The sequence below is a fragment of the Rosa rugosa genome, chromosome 6 (assembly GCF_958449725.1).
Source record: "Rosa rugosa chromosome 6, drRosRugo1.1, whole genome shotgun sequence".
In the NCBI taxonomy this organism is placed as follows: domain Eukaryota; kingdom Viridiplantae; phylum Streptophyta; class Magnoliopsida; order Rosales; family Rosaceae; genus Rosa; species Rosa rugosa.
In genome coordinates, this window is record NC_084825.1 from 41,842,623 (window position 1) to 41,860,403 (window position 17,781).

The window sequence follows — 17,781 nt, forward strand, 5'->3', positions numbered from 1 at the left end:
AAAACAAAGAAGCTCAGAATACAATTACATGCACCTTGAATTTGAATATCTGGAACCAACTTAAGGAGATGCTTATAAGAGTAAAACATATCCACTTTAATTTCTTCAAACACGAAAGAGATCAATGCCATTAAATCACAAAATTCTAGCTTTCACAGTGAAACACATCCAGATTACTACACATCACTATGTTTTTTGAGAATGTACTACACATCACTATAAGCAATTGAAAAAAAGTAATATCCTTTCCGGGTAACCAATGGAACAGATTAGCAATAAACAATCATCAGAGAGAGAGAGAGAGAGAGAGACTCTTATAAAAAAAAAAAAGACAGGAGATAATAGAAAATCTGACTCAGATGTATAACAACTGAGTTGTGTTATCAGTGCTTAGCTTGTTTCAATATTATGAATGAACAAATCATCTATCAACTATCATCTTCAATCTTTACATCGTTAGAAGCATCTGTCCTGGAAAGGAAGTAGTAGCATAATGCAGCTACACTAAAAAGCACATAACACAGGACATGGACATTGCCTATTTACTTTCTCTGCTGCAGAATAATGTCGTGTTAATTTGAGAATGACTTAACCTTGGCGCATCTTCACATTAATTGGAATTTCCTTGTATGACTTAACCTTCTCAGCTGCTCGGCGCAGTGGCCTTATAGATGATCTTTGAAATTCTTGTTCTTCAGATCTTCCCCCATCCTCGTTTTTTACTAATGGACATGTTGAATCACTTTCATGAACCCCATCATTATGCAAAAGAGAAACAGGAAAATTATCATCATTGATCTCAGATAAGTCCTCAGTAACTTTTGTTTCTTTAGTTACTTCTGGCTCTTCAGTTTTAAACCTTGCAGATTGCCTTCTCAAACTTCTATTCAGAAACCACAAAGCACATGTAAATAAAGTGAAAACTCACTGAAAACATGTACTTGCAGAGAGCAATTAAACACACGGTAATAAACCTTTTGTTCTCATTTTTACTCTCAGACAAGTCTTCAGTTGCTTGTAGTTCTTCAGTTTTAGCACTTGCCAATTGCCTTCTCAACCGTCTGTAGGAAACCATAATGCACAATAAAGTGAAAACTCACTGAAAACACATGATTGCGTAAAGTGAATTAAAATACCTTTTATTGTCATCTTTAATCTCAAACGAGTCTTCAGTTGTTTCCTGGTCTTCGGTTTCAAAGATTGCAGATTGTCTTCTCAAGCGTCTATTGGGATTTGGGAACCCATAGATGCACATCAGCACATGTAAAGTGAAATTCCACAGCAAACATGTACAACTAAAGAAAGTAAAGATGGACAAAAGAAAAAAAACCTTTTGTTGTCAGCCTTCTCGTTGTTTTGGACTACTTCAACAATAGGAGGGCCCAATGCTGCATGCAAAGGAAACAATTCTTTCTTGGTCAGTATATGTGAAACAGTTGGTAAAAGGAGGCACCAAAAATTCAAATAGAATGTCTTTTTATTATTATTACCTAGATTTTGTGGTTGGCGTTTCCTGTTCGTATTAAAATGTTCCTTGACAGCTTGTGAGGATTCCCCTGGCTCAACACACTTAGCTGAATGTACCTGAAGTATTGAAATAAATTATGTAAAGATTACATGAGGTTAACAAACATACCACACCTTCCGAATTCATTAAGCAATCACATAGGATATCTGCATAAGTACCTTCTCATTTGTCGTATTTTGATTTCTTACTCGTTTGGCGTTCTCCTACATTACAGGGTTTAGATTTCAGCAACAAAGTCTAATCTGATTACCGTTTGGACTTATACACTGATGAAGTCAAAAGTAGCCAAACTGACCTTTTCCTCCACTTTCCTCACTTTGAGCAAGGCATTTTGGCATCCAAGTGCATGTTGAAGTATCCTTAGCTGAAAAGACACAAGAAATGGTTGTTGATTCATGTCAATTCACTTAAATATAATATAGAAGGTAAAGGGAAATTAGCACTGTTCCAACTTCAGCAGCAGAAACTTAACTTACCCTATCTCGACTTGAAGTGACTTCCTACAAAATTGAAGAAGAATATTAATACAAGAATGGTTGATACAAGTTATCAGTCATCTTGGAATTTCTGAAAAGAAAAAAAATCAACAAATAAAACGTGCTACAGCATACCGCCAACATCTGGCTGTTTGCATGGGCAAGTTGAGAATTCTGTTGCTGTACTTTCTCAAGATGGGATCTCAAGTTCTCTAACTCTGTTCTGCTCAATTCAATGACTTTACTGCCAACTATTAAGGAAAAAGTCCAGACCTAAATCAGAAAACATCTACCAGAGATAAATGCTTAACGAACAAAATCAATCACAAAGGATACTTTCTGTCTGAAAGAAGTTTCATCAGTGCCACATTTTCCTGAGAACAGATTCAAAAACCCCAATTAAGCTCAACCAACTACATAATTACAGATACTTCAGAGATGAACCGAAAGAGTAGAAACTAGGAACACACCTTGGTTAGATTCTCAACATACTTCTTCGTAGTAAGTGAATCGAATTGCTGGTTCACATGCTGGATAGCTTGCTTATTTGGCCGCTGCTGAATGTTACTTATATCACCAAGCGTCTTCCTTGCACTTCCAACTAAACATCCCTTTGCCTTCTTCTCCTTTTTAGTTTTAGTCCCTGACACCAACACCAAATTCATAATCATTCAACACAGCCTAACCTTATAAACTAGCCACATTCCAAATCAGCTGCCCAATAAACCAATACAGAAGTAGAAAAAAGTTTCCGAATTACAGAAAGCTCCCCCAGACTAAGCCAAATAGCTCTACCGGTCAAAGTAACTAAATTTCATTACTTTCCTCTCATTTCCTAAGCAATCAAACACAGTGCATAACTAGACTTTCTATCTCAATCTCCCACAAATTCGTGCCGTATTCAACAGAAACTTAATCCTGAAAACACAAATGGATATCACAAGCTTCTCAGAACCACAACAAACCCTAGCTACATAAAGCCCCAATCAGCACCACAGTTTCGTCAAAAACCCTAACCCCTAAATCCATTCCACAAAATCAAACGCTAATTTCATTCAGTTAACACGAAATTAAGCACGTTCTTGATTTCTATTAACCTAAAAACGACCGAAACGACGAACCAGATATAAGAAAATGAAAAACTAAATTCTTTGAAGAAATCAAAATGAGAGGAATTTTTACCTCCAGCTCCAGCTCCGCTGTTCTCCGATTCATCAAACACGAAAGCGTCCATGGCCAAACCCTAGCTCTCCTCCGCCGGCCGGAGCCTCTCTCTCTAAAATCTCAGTAGCTCTGAGATGTGTGATAGAGAAGCTTAGCGTCGTCGGTGTCGGTGGAAATTGAAATAAGGAGGGAAAGAGAGAGACTACAGTGAGGGTAGAATCGTAAATTTAGGTGAGAGGCTCGGGAGATTCCCAAGCTGATCCTAACCTCTTTTGAAGCCGGTAAGGATGGTCCAGACCTATGGTTTGGCTGATCCTAACCTATCCTCCTTTTTGTGTGGACTTTGGAATGTCTAAAGTGTATTAAGTGGATTATGTTGGGCCTAATCCTAGTTTTGTGATGTTGAGAGTTTTCTTTTGAGACTTTAGGAGTGTGTTTGGATGAGGGAAAAAATGATGGAATTTAATTGAAAGTGAAGATTTCATAATTCCTAAAAGCCAATTCCCTCGTTTGGCATTATCAGATTGGAAATTTTAAATTTCTCTGTGGAAAAAAATGAAGGAATTCATTATTTAAATTCTTCACTTCAATTTCCACCAAAATAGGTGTCATTTACGAATTCCTTTGCAGTATTCAATTTTTATTTCCAAACCAAGACTTCTTTCTATTTTATCTTTTTATTTGTTTTAAACTTTCTTAATTTATTAGACATTTCAAATCCTAAATAGATGCAACTAAACAACAGAAATTGCAATTAATGGAATTTTAGATTGATGGAGTTAAAGATTCCATCATTTATAAATTCCTACGGATTTTATAATTTTCTCATCCAAACGCACCGTAGAAGTTTAAACTTTAGAGTTATAGTGTGTTCGGAGTGTTCCCCATGATTGTAGTTGTTAACTTATTATATGGAGTAATTGTGATTTACTGTTCTTGTGTTTTATATTACGTTGAAGTATATATTTGTTTTCAGTTTCCGATTAAGTGTTTATTGAGTTGATTAATTTTATTTGGTCTAAGTTTGTCATTAATTCTGTAAAATTGTGATAGGTTTAAAAAAAAAAAAAAAAACATCTAGCCCGCCCCACATTTACATATGTCAATGAGAATCGAACTAATGACTTATACAATGTTAGAATAATTTACCAACAAATCACAGCTCACCGATTGGTGATAAGTGAATAAAGAGTTTTTTCATCTGCATAGGATACACATGAAGAGCGAAAATGTTATCTAAACGCGATACCACACTTATACGAAACTAAAGAAAATTTCAGCACTACATCTGTCACTACATCCTCGTCAATACACTTTGGGTCTTTCTAAATGTACCCAGCAATTTATTTATATTCAAAATTTATAATTAAACCCAGCAATTATTCCTAAAATACCCACCCAAACAAATTACATGTACCCAGCAAACTGTATATGCAAATCGCAACCCTTCAAAAAAAAAAAAAACAAATTGCAATAAGGGAGGAAAGATGGGATTACGGCTGTTAATCCTATTATGAAAGGAGGCCTATGAACTCGTTATAATAAGATAGACATCCAGATCCAACAATTACAGTAGCCAAAAGACTTCTTTGTAGTTCTAGCTAAGCGTATGACGTTTTTTCAGTGCATTTCACTACAGCCACCATAGATTGCTACCCATTCTAATATTTGATGCTCATAGTACCTTGATCATGGACATCTTGCAAAAATACATCATAACTTCATTTTGGCCATCCAAGTCGGCTTCCAAATATGAGTCTGGAAGTTGCATCCTTGATTAGCATAAACAATCACCAGTACTTTAGCACTCACTTTTGGATGAAGCTTCAGTTCGACAATGTATTCTCCAAACTCCCGAATCTATGGAAGAGATGTTATTCGCTTGTCGACATCCCTACAGATGAATGAAAGAGCAGAGAATGGAGCGATTAGACAATCATGGATTCATGGGCATGAAAGAACCAAAAAAGTTTCTAAAGCTAAGATTGTTGAATTGGACCATTTCCATACCCTTTTCTTCTCTCAAATACACACCCAATTAAACGAAACCAGCCTCACCTGACCATTACATCAAAACCATTGTCTTGTGGGAAGAGTGATGCTGGTGAAGAACGCTAGGAATTATGGGATTGTTTGTGTTGGGTGCATAGTTTTGTTAAAGATGTGGGTATTTTGGGAAACTTGTTGGGTTGAATTCAATATTTAAAAGCATATTTAAATATCAATTAATTTGCTGGGTGCATTAAGAATTTTGCTGGGTACATTTAGAAACACCCTACACTTTAAGCGAAATAGGCTCTGATACTATACAATCATAGCTCAGTTTATTGTCCACTTTCACTCCGCCTCTATAGTTTGTTTTTTATTTCCACTCCAAAACACGTCTTACTAACTGAATGTGAATTGTACCTATAAAACATTTTAGCTTACTAATGCATCTAGCACCCGTCCAAGCTAGATCGAACAAATTGTATCAAAAATAAAAATACTCAGTTATTGCCCAAGTGTGCAATACGCACAAATGGGGAAGGCATTTGCAAGACATGGTTGGTCATAAAGTCACCTCGTGGGCCAAAGAATCTTAACCTCAATTTGACTCTAGCTTGCTTTATTGTGGCCAACTTGGATAATCAAGACTATTATTGTATAATCGAAATTTTTGGGGATCTATCCCAATTCTCCGAGCATGACATTTTCTTTCCTTGCCTCGTTGGTTTTAGAATCTTCCCACTTCAAAAGGCGGACAGTTTCGACTTTCGATCATCCCACAAAAGGCTTCTATTCGACTATTCCTTCTTTTCCTAACTCAAAAATAATCCATTTCATAAGTTAATCAATTTGTCGTAAAGCTTTGTTTTTGTGTTTTATTATGTGGCTTGGCTTGAAAAGCAGTTTGTTTTCTCCTTAATTTCATGGGAAAGAAGCTTTGTATGAGTCATATATATGCAAAATTGCAAAAGAGAGAGATTTTCAATATTCAAAAGAAGAAAGCTATAAGCCTCAGAAAGCCAGTAATCTTCGGCTTTTCCTTTCTCTATCTCAACACAATGGATCGTACCTTTTCTTCCTATCAAGACAAATACAAGTATTAACTTGCACATTAATCTTTAATTATCCCAAAACCAAAATTGCATTTTTCTTTTTATGATTAAACCCAAAATTGTATCCATACAATAAACATTGATTGAGTACGTCTCAAGCTATATAGTGCAAAGCGTAGCAACGTGGATCAGGCGACGTGGGTCGGACGGATCTTGCCGGACGGTGTTGTACGACGGGGATGGGAGAAGCAGGCTGACTGGCCCGAACTGGTTTGATGGGCCTGGGGTGAATTTCTTGCGGACTACCATGTTGGGCTGCAAATTGTTGGGCTGGGTTTCTGCCCTAGTCCAATGTTTTTATTTGGGCTAGGGTTTAGGACCTAGGCCCAACCCTATGTTTTTTAGTTTTATCTAAATTACAATAATTCCTTGTATTAGGAAACTAGCTAGGCACTGATGTGCACTCTATGTCTCTTTAGCATCTCTGGAGTAGTATCGAATGAGGATATCCGCTCTCTTTACGATCTGAAATGTATAATGAGTGTGTCTATTTCTACGTACCATTGTGGATACTACCACTACCTTCTTGTCTGTCTATGTCCTTAAATGATAGCGGAAGGGTATGTAATGGCCTATTCTGGCTTGTGATGAATATACTATTTTGCCCTATGGGCTTGATTCAAAAAAAAAAAAGCTATATAAGGGTTTTACTTGCATCCAATAAAATGCACATTTGTTTTAATAGTCCTCATCGAACTTTTATTTTAACCCACGAAGGTGGTTTTATGACAAAGGGTTGCAGGCATGAAAACTAAAAAATTTCAACCTTTTTCATGCACTCCCAAGTGTGTGTGTGTGGTATGAGGAATCGTAAACATGAAAGAAACGTTGCTCACTTAGACGTCTATGATTAATGACACAGTATCAATATATATTGTCCTCAATTCAGGTCCAAACATGTTAGGAGAGTGAGATTTTATCCAAAAGATCGACTTGAGTGGTAATAAGAATGATCACGTACCTACTTATCTTTTTTCTTCTGTTCTTTTAACTAGGAATGATGGAAAGTTAGATCTAATAAAATGTAGTACATAGAATAACAGGTGAATGAATGTAGAGAAAATAATCTATATCTTAGGAGTAAGACTAAGAAAGTTCATATAATACATGTGTAATCATCCATTGTCAAATTAGTGATAAATATTTGACCCCATTTTCTTCAGCTACTCTCACTTACATTTCTATCTGCTTGTTATTGGATAGTTTCATGTAAGGTTCTTAGGATGCATGCCCCCTTAGGCTCTTATTATCAACGACAAAGCAATAACGACGTTTTTCCTGTCGAGATCAGCTTAATAACACTATCTCTATACATTGATCACATGCATTTTCTAATCAGCTAAATGTAACATCTGGGGTACACTGCTATGAGTTTTCATTTTAAGTCAACATAATTCCAAGAGGTGATTAAGGTAATGTGAATATGAGTTGAATATTTCCGCAATTTTGGGATTGGAAAAGAAAACGAAAGTAGAATGATAACAACATAATAATGGTTTGTATACGTGTATAAGTAGAAAAATTAAAAGTAGCCTTCCTTGATGTAATTAGATTGAGCTATATTCTATCTTTATAAAAAGAAAAACGTCTTCTCCTATTTGATCACGAAAAGCAATTATTCAAAAGAAGCATTTTCTTTTGCTTGTATATACTATAGCTAAATAGTAAACAAAAATAAATAAGACGATCGAGGACGAAAACCTAACTAAAAAGCTTAGCTTTAAAATTTAAATACGGAATCGGATATAAAGTATGCATTTTCTTCATCTACACTCTTTCTCAGTATAGGATCCTTTACTCATTTTGTCTCTTAAAGTCAGCTTTTTCGAATAAATTTCGTATTATCTCCATCTTTATGACGTAAGATTTTCAATGAAAAATAAAGTTAATTACTTGTGATAAAAATAATTAATTAGCTAGACTTTTTGTTTTCGATGCATGCATGCGCGCATCAGTACTGATCGAGGCCGCTGCACTGGCTGCCCTAGTCGTTATCATAGTTCAAGCTCACTTAACTTGACTCATAATTGTCAATTTGTGAGACCAACATATAACTAATTAATGAAGATAATCCTAAACCCTAGCAATGAAAAGAATTGTTTGTGAAGACACCCGACTAAGTTCATACAAAAGAATCACATACTCAATACTGATTACTGAATGTCGGATGATATTTTCCGAAGTTTAATAGAATTAATTTACGAAATCAGCTTAAAAAAATATATATATGAAAGAAGTTGCCGGCATTCTTTTTTAGAATGAACTCGAGCACGTAGTCTTTTCTGCAGCTAGCATCCATGAGACGTCCAGGTATTAGGTATATATAGCCATCACTGCGAATCATATATGCATGGCTGACTTTGCTCATGTCATCATCTTTCCGATCACCATCTTATCTCTATTCTGCATAGCATTATTCATATATGCACAAAATATATATTTGTATATATTTTTGACCCAATAGATAGGACCTTTGGGCTCCTCACAAGTCACAGCATATATCACATAAGCAACAGCTAGATATATATATTTATCAGCTAGCAATTATTCTTTTTTTTTTTTTTAGAATTAACTAGCAATTATTCAGGGAAAACAAGAGGGTATAAAATATATGTTCCATATTGTATACAAACAATGGTATGAAAATAAAGGGAATCAATCTCTACCGACCTGCTTGAATCTCCATATTTGAAATTGAAAATTGCATTAACAAACAAAACTAGTATTCAGGAGAACAGGTCGGTCCGAGTAATGATAAAATAGTACACATCAATAAATACACCAACCTGCTAGATATATATAGATAATTTTGCAATGCTTGATTTAATAATTCATATACTATATGCATGCATTTTTTCACGGTGTTATTTAGGATCATCAAGAATGTCCAACATGCCAAATATTCCCGGTGTCGAGCTAATTAATCAGCCTATTCCAACATGATTGCAAGGATAGCAAGGCTTTATTCCATGAGTTATATTTTATAATGCAATACTTGAAAGGGAAATATTGTACTGTGTTATTCTTCAGTGTTGATTATACATGTAGCTATAAAATCACTTTGTTTTAGACTTTTATCCAAAAATAATATTAGGCTGAAGAGTAGTGTGTTAATAATTAAGTCGCTGATTCATAGGATTATGCCACCTAATGCTTAGACTCAAACTAAATTTTACTTGCGACGATGTAGTTTTAGATATAAGAGCAACTCCAACAGTTTTTCTATATTTTGATTTTTCTTTATTTTAGAGAAAAATGAGTCTTTTTTGCTCCAACAGATTATTTTATAACTATCCCCATTTTAGGGATGGTGAGGAAAGATAAAACAAAACTTCTTTAATTTACAGCAATCTCTACAATTTTAAGAAATAATTATTAAGATTTTAGAGATTACTGTAAAATAGAGAATCTATTAGAGCAACTCCAACAGTTTCCCTATCATTTCTGTATTATAGGGAAGTAAAAGTCAAAGCTTTAGCCTTTTTTTCTTCTCCAACTCCAACAAATTCTCTATTTTACAGTAATCTCTAAAATTTCCATAATTCTTTCTTAAATTTTAGAGATTGCTGTAAATTTAGGGAATTTGATTTTCTCTTTCCTCATTATCTCTAAAATAGGGATAGTTATAGGAAATCTGTTGGAGCAAAAGAGGCTCATTTTTCCCCAAAATAGGGAAAAATCAAAATATAGGGAATCTGTTGGAGTTGCTCTTAGAGTTGGAGAAGAAAAATTATGGAAAGCTTTGACTTTTGCTTCCCTATAATAAAAAAATTATAGAGAAACTGTTGGAGTTGCTCTAAGTACAAAATTAAATTTAACTTTGCACTTTCTAGAAAAACAAGACATTTAGCCTAGTTTGACTCCGAGGTGATTGTGAGATTGTGACTTATAAAATAATTTAAGCAGCTATTTCTGTTTGGTAAAACAAAAGCCAGCAACTTAAAGTGCAATCTCACACTTTCCTATGCAACTTATGGAAGCTGCAAATACCATGCTTCTATAAGCTGGGCTTTTAAAAGATGATTGACTTTGGTCATTTTATGCACTCCCAACATTTGTATTAAAGTTTACCAAACACTTAAACACTACTTTTTGTACTCACAACACTTTTAAAAGCATATTTTGCCAAGCGCTCAGCCACTTAATTTGTAAGCCGATTATTCTCCCAGCACAACTAAAATTGATTATTTAAAAAGCACAGCTACACCAAACTAGGCCTTAGTTTGCTTAATGTGTGAATTCATGACTACAAAAGACTTTTCAAATCTTCTTAATCTTTAGTAGATTAATTTCACAAAGACCTGTGAAGAACTAATTACGATCGATGGTGTAGGATTGTCTACAAGTTGCCGGGTTGTTCTTGTTCCAAAGCAGTAAAGAGGCACATAGCTGGGAAGAAGGTTGAAGGCAGGAGCATGAGGGAGCTATATAGTCACTGGAAGTGGCATAAAGTGGCTCACCATACACCAATTCAGACAATTCCAATGCATTGCCCATTGACTGTACCTATCAAGCTCATTCCTTTCGATAAGGACTGGCATTTTCAATACGTTGTACAAAGAAATTTGTTATTGATGCAGTTGTTGTTCATCTTATATTTGGGGTTGTCTAATTTGGATGATCCAGTTGAATTTTATGAGTTGCTCATTTTTGATTTTGATGAAATAGTTGAGGCAATTAGACCCTGCACTTTGTAACAACTATAACTAATCATAAATTCACGTTAGTAAGTTGTGCTTATGTGGATTCATTTGTGATTTTTTTGTTAGATGTAACTGTATGGTGCTATCTGTTATGCCAGATGGCAATATCTGTTGAAGATTGGAGTCGGTTAAACAGGGAAGTTATTAATCTGGTATATATAAAAAGGGAGGTTACCCTTTCAAACAAAAAAAAAAAAGGGAGGTTACTGGTTCCATTTTATGTGTGAATAAGAGAGTGAACTTAGCGAAGAAGTGAGAGATCATTGTAATTAAGAGATAAAGAGAGATTGTTGTAATTGAGAGATAAAGAAAGAGAGAAAAGAGTGTGATTGTTTGTAATATGATTGTGTTCTGAGTTTATATTGATCATTACTAGAAGTTCTTTCATTGTGTTCCTCAAGTTTTTCATATGATGTGCTAGTATTCTATCATGGTATCAGAGCGGGTTATCTCACGTGTGCATGCCTCACGGCCACATGGGCTCCACGTCACCCAAAGTTGTTCACGTGTATGGATTGAAAATTTGCCACACGTGCGGGGGCGTGTTGAGAATATATACATCCCACATGGGAAAAATGAGACCTTACCTATGGGTTTATAAGGTTTTGGTATAAATTGTGTCGATACAAGGTGAATGAGAGTGGTTTGTCAATTGTTAGATCTAAAAAGGGATAATTCCACAAATGGTCACTCAATTATGACTTATTCGACACTTTGGTCATTCAAGTTTCAAATATATCACTTTGGTCATTCAACTATTACACTGTCAATCACTTTAGTCACCCAATGGGCATTTTATCTCACTTTGATCACTTTTTCCAATCATTCTAATACATATTTATTAATTTTTCACAATTCATTTATCAAGGAAAAGATTTCAAGATATCTTTTTTCTTATGGTCGTCCGGCTGCTTCTCTTTTAGGAAAGGGACACCGCACTTTATAACTGCAGGGCGACTCCGCTTTCACTTGACCATAACAAAATTACTGAAAACTGCAATCTTGATTACCTCCTAATCACACCAAATGCATAGAGAGTTGTTGCCCACACCTGAAGGAGGTTTATAAGTTAGAACTTAGAACAAGAACATTCATACCTTTCAGCAAAGAATCTTAATCCGCAGGCAAATCCAGTTTTAGAGAACAAGAAAGAGTAGTAAAGAAATAAGGGTCTTTTAGCATTTTGGATAAGCTATTCCCCTTTTCTTTCTAAATTTTTCACCTTTTGCAACAATTTATATCAATCCCTAAATTAAGGTACAAGGTAAGAATGTGAGTGACTGAAAGTGTGTGCAAGGGAAACTTAGAGAGAGAGAGAGAGAGACTCATTATCTCTCCTACTCCTCCTCAACTCGAGGCCAAAGCTATTGCTGAGCCGCAACCCAGCCTACCCAATCTTCTTCATGTCCCTATGCAGAAAAGTACCCCAAATTTTCCCTATATAAATTATTGCAACTCTCATTATTATAATCCTGGTTTATTTGTGTAAACCCACCTCACATTTTCCCAATTTTGCAGCTTCCTAAGTTTGTTGGTGTTGTTTTACTGGGTGGGTGGCCATTGAAGAAGCAAAGACATTAGTGTCAAAGAAGAGTCTTTTCTACAGAGGAAGAAGAGGCATAAAGACACCAACAACAAACACCCTTTGCCTCTTCCCCTCATTATTGTCTCTTCAAGGATGCTTCCTACCACCTGCATTCTCTTAATATGCCTCTTGAGCTCTCTCTGTTCCCTCACCTTAGCTTCTCTAAACCTCAACCTCACCCTCCCTCATCAACACCCCTACCCTGAAGCTGTGGCTCAAGAAGTACAAAGGTAAGGAGTCCCAAACCATTTATGCCCAAAACCCAGATGTTTTGCTTCTTTTTGAGTTTTGCAAATTGGGTTGCTGCCATTTTCAACTATGAGGTCCTCAACAGCTCAGATCGCTGTCTGGGTTTTCCACATTTCAGATTTAATGCCATGGGCCATTGTGTTTCTAAAGCACTAAATCAAAAATATCTTCAAAGCTCTGATCTTTTCGTCCATTGTTCATGCATTTCGATCTTTAACCACCCAAAATCTCATCTGGGTTTTGCTTCTTTACCAGTTTTACAAAAAGCATTGCCTCCATTTTCAATTATTAGGTCATCCGCAGCTCAAATCGCTTTCTGCCTCTTGCACATTTCAGTGTTGATGCCCTGGGCCACTCTGCTTTTGAAACGCACTCAACACAATTTTTTTTTTTTTTAAAAAAAAAGATCCCAACTAGATTTCCTCACTTCATCTCGTTTTCTCCATTAATCAACCATTTCAATCTTCCCCCACAAAAAATTTGACCCCAGCATCTCCAATTTCATCTACATTATCCCCATTCCCCTCACTCCACTCTGTTTTCCTCTGTTTCTTACTCTGTTCTTTTTTCACAGGAGAGTCAATGCCTCCCTTTCCCGGCGCGAAATGCTGTCCCTCAAGGACCAGCAATGCGCCGTCGGCAACCCCATCGACGACTGCTGGCGCTGCGGCTCCAACTGGGCCGACGACCGCCAGAAGCTCGCCGACTGCGGCATCGGGTTCGGCCAAGACGCCATGGGCGGCAAAGGCGGCCAGATCTACATCGTCACCGACTCCTCCGACCGCGACCCCGCCAACCCAACTCCGGGCACTCTCCGCCACGCCGTGATCCAAACCGAGCCCCTCTGGATCATCTTCTCCGCCGACATGACCATCAAGCTCAAAGTCGAGCTCATCGTCAACAGCTTCAAGACCATCGACGGCCGCGGCGCCAGCGTCCACGTCACCGGCGGCGGATGCATAACCCTCCAGTACGTCTCCAACATCATCATCCACAACATTCACGTCCACCACTGCAAGCCCGCCGGCAACACCAACATCGCCTCCAGCCCCACCCACGTCGGCTGGCGCGGGAAGTCCGACGGCGACGGCATCTCCCTCTTCAGCGCCCGCAAAATTTGGATCGACCACTGCTCCCTGTCGTACTGCGCCGACGGACTCATCGACGCCATAATGGGGTCCACCGGGATCACGATTTCCAACAACCACTTTGCGCACCACGACGAGGTGATGCTTCTCGGCCACAACGATAAGTACTCGCCGGACACCGGGATGCAGGTGACGATTGCGTTCAACCACTTCGGGGAGGCGCTGGTGCAGCGTATGCCTCGGTGCAGGCTCGGGTATATTCACGTGGTGAACAATGACTTCACGCAGTGGGAGATGTACGCCATCGGCGGCAGCGCCAACCCCACCATTAACAGCCAGGGCAATCGGTACACTGCTCCGGTGAACCAGAACGCCAAGGAGGTAAAATCGTAATTTTACTTCACTTACCTTTGGTTTGGAATTAACGAACGCTTTTTGACGTATGTCAGAGACCGGATTCCCCATGTGATCCCCTCGTTCTCACTCGCTCTCGGCGGCGCGTGTTGTTCACGCGCACCATCTGGGCCTTTTCTTTCGTTTTTGACATGGTCCGAAATAGTTATTGGATAAAATGGGTGTGCATTATTACATTATCGGTGTTGTTATTGGTGGCGCTTTTTCTCTCTCGCGCTTCCGAGTCGACCTTATTCGTGACAATGACCCTAAACACTAGTTATGAAATGGGGCTGTGATGTTTCTTTTTTGTGTTCGGGGTCCAATGGCGGCGCGTGGAGTTGATTTTCACGCGCTTTTAGGTTGAAAATTGAAAGGACATTGAATAAATAAAAAATGGCGCTAGTGACAGAGACTTTAGTCTGTAGTGGCTGACAGGGAGCATTTTTTATAGCTGTATATTTTTGACACGACTTGGTGGCCGTTGAGAGTAGTGACTAGTGACTTAGTGAGTGAGTTTTACTGACCATGAGCTGTGAACAACACAGGTGACAAAGCGCGTGGACACGAACGAAGGGGATTGGGCGGACTGGAACTGGAGAACGGAGGGGGACATAATGGTAAATGGAGCCTTCTTCGTGCCATCAGGTGCGGGCATGAGCACCCAGTACGCTAAGGCCTCAAGCCTCGAGCCCAAGTCGGTGGGTCTCATTGACCGCCTCACCGTCACCGCCGGTGTCTTCGGCGACCCAAGGTATGTTCTTTGCTTTTACGATTCTGCCCCCTCCAACTGTATTACCTGTCGCGTCCTAACTGTCATATTGAGCGCAAATCTAATTCTAATTCTAATAAAAAAGATTGATTCTTTAGGGACTTTAGGACACACTGTGCTGGATTTTAGCAATAAAATAGGCGTGAAGAGTGAAAAGATGGTAGCTTTTTTCATGGGTTCACGTGATGAACATATGTGCTGACACTGCAGCCTTACAGTTCTCACTGGTGCTAGTCTAGTCTTTTTTGTCTTTCCAGTTATGCTTTGTCCATTCTTATATAAATCTGTGTTTTATTTTCTTTTCTTTGTTCTAATTTTAAATTTATGATCTTGGGATTAGATTAAGTATATCCCACCCATTATTTGTTTATAGCATTTGGTTGTTTCTTTGTGTGTTTGTTTGTTGTGGTTTGACTAATTTGACCCCCTGCCTGGATGGACTGAAAAATCACCTTAAAAAATGGGGCAAAGGATGTGGAAAACAGAGAGCTTCAGCTCCAGCCTAGATTACTATTATAGATAATGGGGTTTATAGTATAATACCTACCCTGAATGTCACATTTGCCCATTGTGTTTGATGGGAGTGTAGCTCAGAGTAGGGTTGTACAAGGGGTAGGTTTGTCTTTGTGGCGTGGGAGATTGCCATTGTCGACAGTGTTTAGGGAGTTTGTGATGTGATACAAGGAGTGCATGGGTGTGTAAACTGTAAAGAGAAAAGGTTGAAAAAGTTGCAAGTAGGGCTTCTTGTGGGGGGGGGGGGGGGGGGGGGAATGGCTGGTACTGTAGTCTGTAGGATAGTGTAGGAGGGGAGATAGGGACCCTACCCCAGGTCATGGATTGGTGTGTTTTTTGCATTGGGAAGGTGACTCAGTTTTTATTCCCCAGCATTTGCTTTTTTCAAGCCAGTAAGTGTGGGGTCCTTTTTTGCAATTTTTCAGAAATATGTGGGCCCCAACTCGCGCAGATAGATATTTTATATTGAACTAGACAACTTGCCCATGCTTGGACCAAGGGCTTTACTGACCTAGTTGGTGTCTCCCCAAGTGAGTTAACATTTTATACTATCCATGGGTCACGGGTCATGGGTCAAGGGATTGTGGGTTACAAACAGATCCAATTTGGTTGTATTGGGGTTAAGGTGTGGGGAGTTCCTAAGCTTGGCACCACTGTTTTGTAAGTTTTCCTAAAGGTGGAGTAAATCTTAAGCTGGAAAAGAAAGAGACTTTGATTCAATCTCTGGATATTATTTTGTTGTTCTTATTCCTGAACTTGCTGGATAGTGACAGTATGCTTCCCATGCATGCAGTTCATTTAAGTGGAAGCTCCCAACAGATAGATAGATATGTTGTTTTTTCATAACCAAACACACTCTGGGAAACTCATCTACAAACTGGTAGTGCATACAGGGTCTCCAGCTGTTTTTGTACACTTTCAGATAGAGATCGTTTCTCAATCTGTCAAAGTTTTCGATATATTTCTCATCTCACTTTTCCCTGGTTGTTCCGCTACCAATGTTTACCAATCCTTTCATCTTAAAATGGCAAATCCAACTCTAGCAATTTGAAAAAAGGTTTGCCAAATTAAGTGAGCTCACCCCATGTTACCCTCTCTTATCCCATGTGAGACCAACTCCTTCCCAAATTAAAATTCCATTACTAAGTTCATTTATTTTCCAGTGCTAATGAGGGTCGTCTTCATGCAGGCAAGTATAACTGTTCGGAACAAGCTCTTTGTCATGGGATCTTAATCTGTTGCAACTTCATTTTCAGTTCCATTATTTTACGCGGATTCTTCTGCTAAATCACATGTCATCGTTCATGTCTCTATGCAATTCATTAACTTTATTAATTTAGTATTGTCATTGTGTAGGGACAGTAGTAGGAGCGAATCATACCCTGGATACAGCGGCGGTGGGACCGTAACCGATGGTACCACCAACACCGGCAGTGGAGGGTCCAGCGGCGGTGACGACTATTTTGGAATGATATTCGGGAACAGTGCTCAACCATCATCATCTTCAAACGCAATCTTGTTGGCTCTTCTAATTATCTTAATTTTGTATGTTACCACCAGCCATGGTGGTGTATTATCATTACCATTATTCTTAACATTATTATTATAACACTCGATTCAACGGAAATATCATTATTAGACAAAGGAAAAGAACTTTCTCCATTAGTTTGATTGCTTGGTTGGTGCCCATATGCTTTACATAACTACATTATAGGTTCTTAACTTCGTACGATCGACTCATAGCTTTTAGCTCTTTTCAGGGTTTAATCACTACACAGGTATTGGATCTTGACTTTCATGCAAAATCGACTTGGAAAGCTTATGTTCTAGGGTGTCTAATTGGTTCAGTTTTGGGTAGGCAAACGTGGATATGTTGAAAAAGATATACGGAGGAAAAGTTTTGTGGAGAGAATCTAGGAATAGGATATGGTTGGCTGATAAGCCTGATATGGCCATTTCGGATGGAATGTCAAATTCATAGCCTTCGCTATTTGATTTCTTATGCATCGACCGTTTTCGTTGATTTTTAGTGCCTTTATTATATGTGGTTAACATGGCATGTCTCTCAGTGTCGTAGAAAATTGTTGTTGTTTTGCTCTTTGAATATCTCGCTTGTGAGAGGCCAGTTCTTCTTTCATACCAAGTTCTGATTAGCTTCCAGGTCCTCATCTTCTTTCATACCAAGTTCTGATTAGCTTCCAGGTCCTCT

At 38.2% G+C, this 17,781-nt stretch overlaps 2 protein-coding genes across 4 annotated transcripts; one reads left to right on the plus strand and one right to left on the minus strand.

The window, feature by feature from the left end:
• Positions 1 to 296: 296 nt before the first annotated feature.
• LOC133716029 (SHUGOSHIN 1) lies at positions 297 to 3,355 on the minus strand. 2 transcript variants are annotated; one of them, XM_062142761.1, is made up of 12 exons: positions 3,187 to 3,355; positions 2,475 to 2,647; positions 2,341 to 2,378; positions 2,140 to 2,248; positions 2,005 to 2,028; positions 1,824 to 1,892; positions 1,687 to 1,731; positions 1,491 to 1,584; positions 1,331 to 1,388; positions 1,137 to 1,223; positions 975 to 1,061; positions 297 to 880 (listed from the first exon to the last, which is right to left on the minus strand). In XM_062142761.1, the coding sequence occupies exons 1-12, from the start codon at positions 3,236 to 3,238 to the stop codon at positions 589 to 591; spliced, it is 1,128 nt and encodes a 375-aa protein (XP_061998745.1). In that variant the 5' UTR covers positions 3,239 to 3,355; the 3' UTR covers positions 297 to 588. The 2 variants fall into 2 exon arrangements, with proteins under 2 accessions (XP_061998745.1, XP_061998744.1); XM_062142760.1 differs by having other exon boundaries at positions 299 to 883; positions 3,187 to 3,353.
• Positions 3,356 to 12,230: 8,875 nt separating this feature from the next.
• Positions 12,231 to 17,243, plus strand: LOC133713993 (probable pectate lyase 18). Of its 2 annotated transcripts, XM_062140010.1 has the most exons (5): positions 12,234 to 12,393; positions 12,491 to 12,787; positions 13,381 to 14,275; positions 14,836 to 15,041; positions 16,929 to 17,243. In XM_062140010.1, exons 2-5 carry the CDS (start codon positions 12,651 to 12,653, stop codon positions 17,179 to 17,181), a joined length of 1,491 nt encoding a protein of 496 aa, XP_061995994.1. In that variant the 5' UTR covers positions 12,234 to 12,393; positions 12,491 to 12,650; the 3' UTR covers positions 17,182 to 17,243. The 2 variants fall into 2 exon arrangements, with proteins under 2 accessions (XP_061995993.1, XP_061995994.1); XM_062140009.1 differs by having other exon boundaries at positions 12,231 to 12,787.
• The last annotated feature ends 538 nt before the right edge of the window (positions 17,244 to 17,781 follow it).